General features: G+C 37.1%; 1 protein-coding gene across 1 annotated transcript; it reads right to left on the bottom strand.

Moving 5' to 3' along the window:
* Positions 1–841: 841 nt before the first annotated feature.
* On the bottom strand, positions 842–10,903 carry LOC109240250 (probable Xaa-Pro aminopeptidase P). The gene is made up of 16 exons (XM_019406881.1): positions 10,709–10,903; positions 10,484–10,547; positions 10,121–10,260; positions 9,302–9,586; positions 9,078–9,200; positions 8,682–8,990; positions 7,484–7,570; positions 5,091–5,158; positions 4,404–4,470; positions 3,689–3,823; positions 3,498–3,578; positions 2,598–2,652; positions 2,305–2,409; positions 2,151–2,222; positions 1,526–1,650; positions 842–1,203 (listed from the first exon to the last, which is right to left on the bottom strand). Exons 1-16 carry the CDS (start codon positions 10,799–10,801, stop codon positions 1,042–1,044), a joined length of 1,971 nt encoding a protein of 656 aa, XP_019262426.1. The 5' UTR covers positions 10,802–10,903; the 3' UTR covers positions 842–1,041.
* Between the last annotated feature and the right edge of the window lie 1,624 nt (positions 10,904–12,527).

Genomic DNA, 12,527 nt, shown 5'->3' with positions numbered 1-12,527 from the left:
GGCTAAGGCGTGTACTTGGAGTAGACAGAGCACACTCAATAACGGGCTCAATAGCTGAATAGCAGAACAATTTCATTGGCATTTGGCAATGGAGTAGAACTCAACAGACTAATGCAATGTGCCTTTAGCATAAAGAATGGACTCAACACGCTGAAGAGCGAGTTCAGAACAGATATTTTCCAACAGTATGAATGCTATGGCACGTCTCGAACACATTCAGTAGGGGATTCCAGATTATCATAGTCGCATTATCATAGCATTATTTGATCATTTGAGACTGTACTGCGGTACATTAAGATTTTTTGGATAAACTTCTCAACTTCGACATCAGGTATATTGTCAGTTTTTTCTTCTCTTTTAGTAAAACATGACAACCAGACAAGTACAATTCACATGGCAATCAGCTTTTATCTTGGTACCATCAGGAAACTTCAAAATCCTAAATGACAATAAATGGACTCTTTTTCACGTGACTAAAAAGATCAGGATATAACAGTAAACAGTTAGCGACAATCCAGAAACAACTAATAGAGTCACGTTAAATAAACCTATAACTTACAATTTAGGAGTAATTTACCTAACCCACTGAATATAAATTCTGAATCATGCTACTTGAGCTTGGCTTCATCTTTCCACAGCTAAGGAAATAATTGAAGCTCAAAGGTTTCTTTATCAGGAGGCCGAACTAGCTAGCCTTTATCTATTTCTTTTTCTGTTTACTATCGTTACCTATTTAGTTGGACTATTTTCTGCACATCAATATTTGCAATGTTGATCAGCTTTCATCACAAGAGGTTGAGGAATTTATAATGCAGGAAAGCAGTACAAAAAGAGCAGGAAAGAAGCAAGCATTGGGCAAAACCAAATAAAGCCCATCATAAACTTAACCTTTTTTATGCAGTAATAAAGACGTTTAATAAGCATGTAGACTTCTGATGCATGAGAGCTGTGGACTGAAATTGATAAACCTTATTGAGTTAAGAGCATTATACATGGAACAGATAGAACACTGCATACTAAACCTTGAGAGAGAGGAACGTCTCAAGCTGGAACTGGTTCAGTAGCCTTCTTCAGCCATTCCACTTCAGATTGATTCAAGTAAGGAGCAAGGATATCCGAGCATTTAGAGTGGTAGTCATTCAACCATTGGATTTCTTCGGGCGCCAGAAGGCTCACATCAATCAATTTTTTCTGATATGGTGCCTAGACCCGGGGGAAAACGAGCAAATTAGTACCATCACACAAACATTTCAAATTATTTAGGCAACAGCTGAGTTATCATGTCGCATTTTCTGCATGAAAGACAACTAGCGGAGAACAAAAAATAACTATCTTCTTTCTTCTTGGACCATCAAAGTACAGAACAGAAAGGTATACCCGCATGCAAAAAATACTTATGCATATGTTCCGGTAGGTGTTTAGTGGGTAAGTCACATGCAAAAAATACTTATGCATATGTTCCGGTAGGCGTTTAGAGGGTAAGTCTACATAGACATATACAACAATATAATGCTGATACACTTACCCAAGTTATATGCTCAAATGTCAAGTAACCCTTGTCGCCAAAGTTGAACTTAGTATTGCCCTCCTTGACAATAAGCACATTCTCCAATCTAATACCAAAATTTCCATCCTCGTAATAACCAGGTTCTGGAAAATACTATCCCACCGTTAGAGTTTCAAATGTTGAAGCCAGAAAATCATGACTAAGAGTTAAAAAGGAGATGACATTTAGGTTATCTATGAACTTGGCAAAATAACATATTTTGCATGGATATCAAAACACAAATAGTTTCAAGGAAAAATTCATAAATGGTTGGTGCTAATTTCAGCTCCCAAAAAATAATAAGCAATTTGCTGGATAACCATTAAATGCAATTTTGCACATACAAAAGCCTATTCATTCGCCTCGCTTTTTGCAGTCTTGCTCAAACAGCATGATATGATTACGGATGACATCCATCTCCTCCATTACAATAATTTCCAGTAAGAAAAGCAGCTTGGAATTGATTATGACAGGGGACATCTAGCAGCTACATCATTGCATTAAATATAATTCCAGAGAAGAGCAGAAATATAAGGCAATCAGAAAATATATAAAGCACAACTTTATTTTCAGTTTTGTCAAGTCTAAATGAAATCAGACTGACCATCTGTGACAGTCATTGAAACTTGCAGTGGCATATTTTGAGCTGATGGTCTGAAACTAATTTGATGAGGTCCTGATAAAAGTAGAAGGAAGTGAGTAAAACTTGTTACTTTACACTAACACAGTACATCCTCTGGAATTAAAGCACAAGTTACCTTCATGGACATTTAAGTAAGACCCAATACCATGACCAGTACCATGCCTATAGTCAAGCCCATACTTCCATAAAGGAGTTCGAGCAAGAATGTCAAGAGCATACCCTGTAAAGAACAGTCAGGCATAAGTAAGAAAAGTGGCCCCATGTATTCGGCAATTACCTTGAGTACCATAACAGTTAAACAGCATTATACTAGAAAGAGTAATTCCAATATGGTCTGCAGATATGCGTATTTCTACATCCAACCCCACAAACATGTGTAGACTAAGAAATCATCCCATAGACTCGTACCATTTGTTCCATTGGGAAACCGTGCATTACCCAATGAAATATGTCCTTTGAGAACCTACATAATTCAAGGAACTTCCAGTGTTAGAGCAATATATGACACAGCAAAGGAAGAGAAATTTCTCATCCTCAAAGTCACAAATTCTGAAGAACTCAATCCATTAGATACAAACATAATGTAGTACGGAAAATCATATAAAGAGAAAGATAGAGGGAGACATAGCCCAGATATAAAATAGACCTGTTCAAATTGTTGCAAGTATCTACAGGCCAGGTAACACCCAAAAAAAAACGAATGAAAAAAAGCCTCTAAAAATGCTTCAACTGGTCTTTCAGATAATGAATATTGCTCTGTTTTGTTTTTGGGTGGAATGTTAAATCCCTAACCCAGCAGTTCAGCAGTGGTTTTTCCCACTTTACTGCCTCAAACCCACAACCTCGTCGTTCTGAAGGGCCCTTACCAGTTAGCACTAGGCTCTCTCTCCCTTTGTCTTCTAAAAATGAATATCATTTATTCTTCCTTGATAAGACCACAGTTTTGAATCAACATGGGCCGTATTAATCATTTAGAAAAATTTCGAGATTGAAAGCAAATATAATAATGTTAATTCACTCAAAAGGACTACCGGAAAAAGGAACATATATAAATAATTAAATAAATTTAATGATTTTTTACTTGGTGCAATCACAGCAAGAAAAGCTCTAGCAATCCCAAGGATGATAGTGATTCCAATGGTTTATCAATCATAGCAAGGGCCTCCCCGAAATCTTAAGGTGGTGTCCACTAACCAAGTAAACAAATATACTTGAATTTTGAAATTTGACATCCCTTATGCATGGTCACAATGACTCACAACTCCAAATATTTTTTATCACAGTTATAAATTAACAAGGTTTACATACCGCAGTATAACATGCTTTCTCATGTGGAGTAGGTTTTCCAAAATGAACAGTCCGTGTAATATCAGTTGTTCCATCCAGATACTTCAGCAGCAACAACACCAACACCATCAATTTGAAAGGATCACAAGTTAGCACTATGAGGTGGTAATAAATACAATTCTCTCACCCGAACCAAACAGTATTTCACAAACCTGTGCTCCTGAATCACATAGGTAAATTTTATCTGGATCAAGTTCAGCACATGTTTCTGCCTCGGGTGAATAATGGATAATGGCTGCATTTGAACCAACAGATGAAATAGTTGGAAAACTCAGCCCTCTAAAATTCTGCAGATATACAAGGACAAGTTTCTCAGAATGTTTAGTAAAAAGAGAAATAATACTGAAACTCCACCAACTTTAAAAATTCCTTAGTTTCAAAACTAGATCAGACCCAAACTAGATCAGACCCACAAAACATTCTCATCAAGCAATTGGACATTTGCTACCCCATTCATATATTAAGGCTCAGCTATTACATGCTATTAGCACTTTAACAATACCGTCATTGCCCATAGACTTTAATTTTTTCACAGGTTTTGTTTCTTATTTTCAGGCACCCTCTTAAGTTCGTTCTATCATCGCCACAACACAAAGCCTATAGACAATACCACCTTTTTACCCCTCTACATTCTAAAGATAGAGAAAACAGGCTACTGCCCCCGTGAATAGAGTTTGAGTTAAAGTTAGCATATCGCCCAGCTCAGAATACAATGAGAATATGGTAAAACAGAAACAAGCACGTTGCTATAAACCAAGGGCCTCAGCTCAAGGACCTAAATGGTGAAAACATCAAATGCAAGATTCATTAGCAAATGGCAAGATGACTAGCTTTATATCAGATTTCACACATGCATAGAGCCAATACCTCTTTAGATGCCCGGAACTCCTCTAGCTTATCGCTTGCAGAAACTTCTGTAAGTCTTTTGGCATCCCTGACATCAGAAACCAATGGTAAAGCAGGAGCTACACAGGGAAAGAATAAAACTCCCCAATTTTTGATTCATAAGAAGATTCTTATTGAATCATTTGACATATTGGACAGCAAATTGCAGAAGCAACATCGCCCTTCACTAAATCATGCCAAAGCTTCTACTTTTATTAACCGATAAACTGAATGCATGTCAGAAGCTTTTCAAAGATGGAAAAAAGGTAGAGAAAAGTACCACTTCCTTGAACCACAAAACCAAAAAATTAACTTTCTTGAACCATCTATATATCCAAGAACTAAGGTGGCTACCCCAAATAAATTCGTTCTCAGAAAACATCTTGAAAATTTATAAAAATAATAAAGAAACGCTTTATCTCCAACATATCATCTATACTTAGAAGCACCACAAGAAGCCAACTCTACCAGAACATTTCTCCGTTAAATAAGCTAAAAGTATATATTGATGAAAGAGAGGCTTAATCTCCTACAGAAACTAACCACAAAATCAATTATTGGAATATCTAGGTCAGCAAGCACTACAATGCCAACTAAAATAGAATCATTCGAGCCTAAACATAGACAAACCAGCCAAACCTTGAATTAATAAAGGAAAGTCAAACTTACTTTAATTTGTTCTTGCTCAAACTCTCAGCCTCTGCAAAGTAACCGGACGCCCCATAACTTTCCTGCATCTGTAGTAAACAAAAAGTTGGCTATATCAGTCTTCAACCTCGTCTACGATGCTAAAGCTTATATGACAAGAAGTATTGATACCTAAGTCCCAGACTTTTGACAAGTCTTTATATAACCAAAAAACTATGAAGTCCTGAATCAAATTGCAAAGTTTCCAATTTACAAAGAGGCATACTAAGCAGACAAGTGGACCCACGTAGTAGCAAGGGGGCTTAAATATTTACTATATCTATACATTATATACGAATATAAAAGTACGATACATTGAAAGGCCGAGCCAAATGCATTGGCAAAGAATGTTTAAGTAAAGGTTATAGGTTCAAATGCACATGACCTCTCTTTATTCTGGTCATTTAGCTCAGTGCTTCATCTTTGTGTCGGCGCTTTCATCCAAAGAATCAACCTTCGCATCTACGAGGGTTTGGTGTTGCTCGGCATTTGTATCAAATATGGTATGTTCACTAATTATACAAATTTGTTTAGTATAATAAGAACTACTACCATGCCTCAATCCCAAAGTTGATATCAGCTATATAAATTCTCAATATCCATTTCACTCCATTTGGACCTATTTCATCCCAATACTCAAGGTAACGGGGAGATTGACAAGGATGTCACACGTCGTATTTGAATGGGGTGGATGAAATGGAGGCTCGCGTCCGGTGTTCTATGTGATAAGAATGTGCCACCAAGACTTAAGGGTAAATTCTACAGAGTGGTGGTTAAAACAAAGTTGTATGGGGTTGCGTGTTGGCTAGTCAAGAATCCCATGTTCAGAAGATGAAAGTAGCAAAAATGTAAATGTTGAGATGGATGAGTGGGTGTCCCAGGAAAAATAAGATTAGGAATGAAGTTATTCAGGACAAAGTGGGAGTGTCCTCTATGGAGAACAAGATGCAGGAGTCGAAACTGAGATGCTTCGGGCACGTTAAGAGGAGAAGCAATGATGGTCCTATTAGGAGGTGTGAGAGGTTGGCCATGGCGGGTTTGAGAAGAGGTCGAGGTAGGCCAAAAAAGAACTGGGGAGAGGTGATTAGGCAAGACATGGTGCTATTTCAGCTTACTGAGGACATCACCCTTGATAGGAGGGTGTAGAGGTCGACAATTAGGATAGAAGGTTAGTAGGTAGTTGAAAGTTTCTCTTTTTCTTACCAGTAGTATTAGTAGCACTCATGAACCTTTATATTCTTAGATCTATATTACGTCATGTTGTTTACTTCGCTTCCGTTATCATATTTCCTTGTTGTTACTGTTTGGTACTACTTTTTCTTCTCTTCTTTTTCTTCTCCTTTTTCTTCTTCTTTCTTCTTCTCGCCTATTCTGAGCAGAGGGTATATTGGAAACAGCCTCTCTACCTTCACTAGGTAGGGATAAGGCCCAGACCCCACCTGTAGGAATATACTAGGTTTGTTGTTGTTGTTGTACTCAATCATTTGAGGTTATCTAGCACTAGAGATTTCTACATATTTTCCCGACACAAATATCTAAACTTAATGACTCCTTGCAAACCACTTCATATGTATGTGCACCAACATGGCTAAGCCTCTTTATGCCATCCATTGCTTGCTCTAATGTCGTGCTTCTCTATTGCACTTTTGGGTGGTTCATATTAATTTTTAGAACTTTTTAGTGGTTAATTTATTAAATGTTATTTTCTTATTTTGTTGTTTATTTGTTATTTTCTAATCTTGCAATATGTGTTATTGTTTATAATTTTGTAATCTTGATTTCTCTGTTGTTCTTGTTAAATTGTCATTTTATGAATTTACAATGATAAAAGGAAAATACAAGCATTAAGATGTGAAAGGCCGAAATTGAAATAGCATAAAAATTGTAATTTAAGAAATTATTCAGTATGCTGCCTATTTTTTTTCCTTTTTCCCCAAAAAGTAGTACAGTCCTAAAACCGCTTGGGCAAAATGATACCAGATAAAGAAAAAGAAGGCAGGGTCAACGTGATGAAGTTTGGTGTTGTTCCTCAGTGACGTCCTCTCAACTCCCGCCAAAGGAAGATCCTAGTTGTTTGTCTTGGGCCGCCAAACCCACTCGCCTAAATCCTAGGTCCACCACTGTCGGTAGATCTGATATCTTATCCAACTGGAGATAGACGGCGTCTCTGCCACAATATGGAGATTGATGATGATGAGAATGACAACCTATCCACATGTAGGAGTAACATAATCTCATATAATTTGGGGGACGATGTCAAGTGCTATGCAGTATTTAACCAAAATGTTATTTTACCTCAGAGAAGCTTTTCAATAAATTGTCAATGCAGCACACGACAAAGAAAACACGAAAGGTTGTAAGAAGCTATCACTTACCTGCTTATCCAGCCAGGCGAGATACTGCACGACAGCTGCCCCATCTCGAATGTGGGCCTTCTTCAATCCTTCCATCTCAACAGGATTCTAGAAATATAATCCAGTCATTTAGAATCAACAATAAGATTTAGAGAAAGAACTAAATCACAAAACACACACTACATTTCCAAAATCCTAGTAAATTTGGCAACTTCTAAGAGACACTACCCAATGATATTGGTGGTCTGTTCCTACGCACTATAAGACAGATCCAAATTGGCATAGAGCCAAAAGAAGACTGAGAAATTAGGGGGTGAGGAGTAGGGCCTTAAAACAAACAGAAATGAAGGAAAATAACATAATTACTCCCAATAAATAGCAAGCAAAGGAGAACACAGTAACTACAAAACCATAAGTGATTTGATTTTGTAATTTAAAAATCATAATGGAATTGGTTTAGAAATCCTTACCAGCAAAATACGAAGCTGGTAAGAACGCAGCAAGCTCATATGAAAATCTTTGACACCAATAAATTTGATTACAACAAGAAAATAGGAGCCCTATTGAACTAAGCTTTGGTCAGTCATAAATTCCAAGGGAGTGCTTAAATACATTTGAAAAGGAATATTACGCGTAATTACTCGCATGGCACAAATAAATTTTCCCCAAAATGGTGATCTTTTACTCATTTGTCTGCATCTCTTATCGGAGGGAAATAAGAGAAAAGAACCAAGATGATCGTATTGTACTTCAAAAAGTAGGAAAACTTCTAAAGTGACTCTAGCTTAACGCGAAGTTTTCAGCCAAATTATAACTGGATTAGAATGCCAATCCAGGAAATCATAAAGGTCTATCATGTGCTCAACTACCATCAAGTGTCCTTAACTCAGCTTCAGTACAAAATGATGTGGCATATTGAGTGTACAAGATGCGATTTTTGGAAATATAAAATAACCCATTATTTGGCCGCCTTTAACTTAATCTTCGCCTACCTACTTTTAGCTTATATGCACTAAATTTGTATTTGGTTGCCCATGCATCGGTCAAGAGACTCCCTTTCCCTCTCCCTGTTTCTTAATTTTTTTCTCAGTGGAGTACTGATTCACTTGACCCAACAAGCACTCAACAAAGTCTGTGAAAACACCTATCAGACTTACAATCATCAAAAACTCAGACAACTTTTTTGGGGGTAAGAACATTCCTGGGTAGTATGAATCACCTTTAGGGCTTTCTCAAGGGCCAAAGGTGACTGCTTAAGGAGGACTTTATCAGCATTCAGTTTTGAGTACAAAGCAAAGCAGCATGCACAAGGGTCAACCCAAATGAGGTCATTCACAAACTCCGCAGATGGAATGGCACCATTTCCTGTAGCCTTGCCATCATTACTCTCTGTGTTCCTTGAAAATCCGGCTGGAGTTTTGTTAGATGAGGAAGCAGTGAGTTGATCAGACGCAAGCAAGACTGCATCTGAGCTAACTTCACCGTAATCCCGTACTAAAATTCCATTTTCCTTCATGTAAGAGTTTGCCTGGGACATTAACATGCTTACTTAAGAGAAGGAAATAAGGAGAATAGTATTGAACTTAAATCAAATGGTTACGCAGTGCAGATGCACCTCAGATGACAACTTTCTTTTATCCACATAGAAGAAGGCCGAGTCTAATGTCACAATAGCGAATGCATGAACAACCGGGCTATATGATACATCTGTGCCGCGGACATTATACAACCAGGCAACCTGCAAAATGAAATCATATTGAAGTAATAAAGAGTATATAAGACCAAATTCACCAAAACAGTAAGATGAATAAAAATTGGATTCAGGGGTTACAGATTTACTTCATCAAGTGCCGTTATTATCATAGCACGAGAGTTTTCCTTTACAAGCTTTTCTCTCAATTTTTTCAACTTATCTGCAACAGAGCGACCAGCAAATTCTAATGGATGCACGATCACAGGATTTGTTTCGGCAGGTGGCTGATTTTTCCAAACTTCGTCTACCAAGTTTTTAGGTGTTTGAACCAACTTTTGTTGTTTCTTAGCAAAAGCACGCTCCCACTTCTGTGCAGTATCTACTGATATACACCATGGATCAACACCAATAGCTGCATCCTTTGGTAGATTCTAGCATATATCACATAATCACATATGTTAACTCAAATTGAATATCAAAAAATTGCTACTCGTCTAACCAGAAATTTCAGCAAAAGATTCAAAGCACACTTTCATTATTTCAGGGGAGACAGCATAATTGAAGGGAAAATCTAGACAGGGGAACAAAGTTTTTGAAACGTTACAATTATTCCTGATCGCTAATGGGGTGAGAGAGAGCTTCCAGTAGTTAAGGCTTTAAGTTTTTATTTTGCATTCCTCTAATATGATCAATGATATACTAGATGTTTTGTTTCTTTTTTCTTATTTTATTTGATATAGATGTATTAAGTCTTTAGAATTTGCTTTATCCTTCCGTAATTTCATTTAACAACGACAAGACCAACAAGGCAACTGTACTTTTATGCACTAGACCTTGGTTCAATATCCGCTAAAACTTAGGAGTTAGTATCTTTCTCACCAACTCTAAAATAGGCTAATTTTGTGCTAGCTCTACTGCCTTCACAAAATGCAAACAGTTGCAAGAGACCATGAAGGAGTACTCACATCTGCCATCCAAATATCAACTGCAGGGTCTTCTCCCATACGCATGAGCTTCCACTGCTCACTAAGCTGCTGAGCTGCCTGCAAGAAGTAGCGTCCATCCGTCCACAGAAGTGCTTCGTTCATTGTTATGAGCGCTAGTCCTATCGCAGTAAACACAATATTTCAAGTAAGTTCTGTCCATCTTATACGATCCGGATACACACTAAGAATAGGCTATTACATCACAATCATGAATAGGATATCGAAGCAAATTGACAAGAAAAATTTAGCAGAATCATATATAAATTTAACTAAATCAAGTGATCGATCAATTTTTGATTTATAATTTATAAAAATAAAAAAGCCGGAGAAAAGAGGACAAACCAGCACTTCCGGTGAATCCAGACACAAAATCGCGCCTCTTGTCCCGTGCAGATACATATTCGCTCTGTCAAGTCACAAAACAAGGTATAGAAATTAGACCTAGAACACTTGAATAGAAAAAACAAAAACACAAAAACTTTGAAATCGAAATTGTTTGATTGATTGAAAATCGTGTGTTTTAATGCAGCAATAACTCAGAAAGCTAAATGGAAGGGAAGGAGAAACCTGATGATAATCTTCGGAAGGAACGAGCAAGGCATGGAGAGGAGGAGAGTGAGAAGACATTAAAGACCTCAGAGCAGCGAGAGTGTCTGCCATAGCTTTTTTCTGGGGAATCAAGCAGAGAGAGGAGAGTCGGGAGACTTGATATGTATATGGAGATCAATTGTATTTGTTCTCAATCCTGGCTCCTTATATTAGTTGGGAGGAACTACATGGTACAAGTCGAAAATATCAAACAAACTAAGATACGTATTTCAAAACAACTACAATTACCCTAATTCTAAATTAGCTAGAATAATTATGTCAACTCGCTATTTATTTCATCACTCCATTTGTGACATTTTCTATTCAAAGATTTAAAATCTAAGTTTATATATGAATTATGGTTTATACTGACATAAATATTTAAGAAATAGGCTCTCATCAAACAAATAGGGACTTGATATAATGTACCCATCTTAAGACTTAGTCCAATTATTTGATATTGCATATATAGATTTTTTTTACTTCCATTATATTTTATTTTTAATTAATTGCACAGAAATTTCAATAGATTGCATGTTTTTTGAGAAAAAGTAAATTTGATGAGATCCTATTAGCTTCCAGATAACACATACCTATATTACAAATATGAGTAACTCGTACGAATTCTTCAAAATAATGTACATTTAAACTTATCAAAAACATATTCATGTTCAAAAAATTTCTATTTGGTTTAACCGATAAATTGTCCGATAATCGTTAATCCGATACCAATCCGCCCGTTGTCTTATTGGATGGCTAGCGGATTATTACATTTATAATCCGATAACCGATAAGCCGAACCGTTAAGCGTAATTATTCGCCTGATAAGCACCCCCAGACACAAACAGCCTTCATACTCTCTTCTAAGGAAGGAATGGACTTCGGAGACATACTCTGCACTTAGAAACTTAGGCAGTATCACCAACTCACTAAGCCTAGGTTGATCTAATGCCAAATAGCTTCTGTAATACTTACTAGTTTAAAAGCCAAACTTGTCGCGTACATTTCTTTCAAAACGTAGACTTGCATATTGTATAATTATTTCAATGATTGTCTTAATTGTACAATGTTATGTTACTTGAGAGAAAGCTTCTGAATCTGGTAATTGTATGGCTATGCTGCGTTTCTACGTTTTTTGGCTCATTGACTCTTTGATCGGTTTCTAGTTTCTACCAACAACTGAACTGAGTTGTGTTCAGTTCCTAAAACTGCTGTTTCCTTTTTCTTTCCGTTTTGTTCCAATCATAAAATATAAAGTTCCATTTCCCACTAAGAACTTGGCGTAGCAATGCCAACTTGAAATCTGCCATAAGGAAAATTGATGCACACTTTCACAAGTCACAACAGCACAGAGTTGCAGCTCTTTAGTAGCTGGAAAATCTCTAGGTTGCTACTAAGTCGATAAGCACCACTAACTTCCTTCACTGTCCATGTAACCCCTAAAGGAAACGCACGTAAGGAGAAGACCAAACGATGATAATAATTTTCTTTCTCAATAATGCTAGTGTTTAGAACAGCTTGTACACCTAGATTATTTCGTCAGGTATCTGTCATCTCCCACCAGCACAGGATGACTACCCACCAATGACAATAATGAAGATAAGATGATCGAAAATAAGGCTGGAAAAGCTAGGAAAAAGACTAGTCAGGACCGAAATTGGAATGTTCACCAAGGGAAGCCAGATTATACGGTTTCCAGCTAAAACAAAAGATGTTTCACCTATAGAGTATAACAGCCAGATAAGCAAAAAGAAACGAAAAAGGGAGAGGGGGGAAAAGAAACAAGCATCCCTGGGAG

This window comes from Nicotiana attenuata, unplaced genomic scaffold (assembly GCF_001879085.1).
Source record: "Nicotiana attenuata strain UT unplaced genomic scaffold, NIATTr2, whole genome shotgun sequence".
NCBI lineage: Eukaryota > Viridiplantae > Streptophyta > Magnoliopsida > Solanales > Solanaceae > Nicotiana > Nicotiana attenuata.
Note: the sequence above shows the minus strand (reverse complement) of the source record. Positions and strands in the feature narration are given on the sequence as shown.

Bases quoted from the DNA above. Each gene is read 5' to 3' on its own strand.
- LOC109240250 (XM_019406881.1), bottom strand. From the start codon at position 10,801: ATGGCAGACACTCTCGCTGCTCTGAGGTCTTTAATGTCTTCTCACTCT. The intron at 9,587-10,120 runs GTGAGTACTCCT...GATATATGCTAG, and splicing joins TTGATATTTGGATGGCAGAT to AATCTACCAAAGGATGCAGC. The intron at 5,159-7,483 runs GTAAGTGATAGC...TGTTTACTACAG, and splicing joins TCGCCTGGCTGGATAAGCAG to ATGCAGGAAAGTTATGGGGC.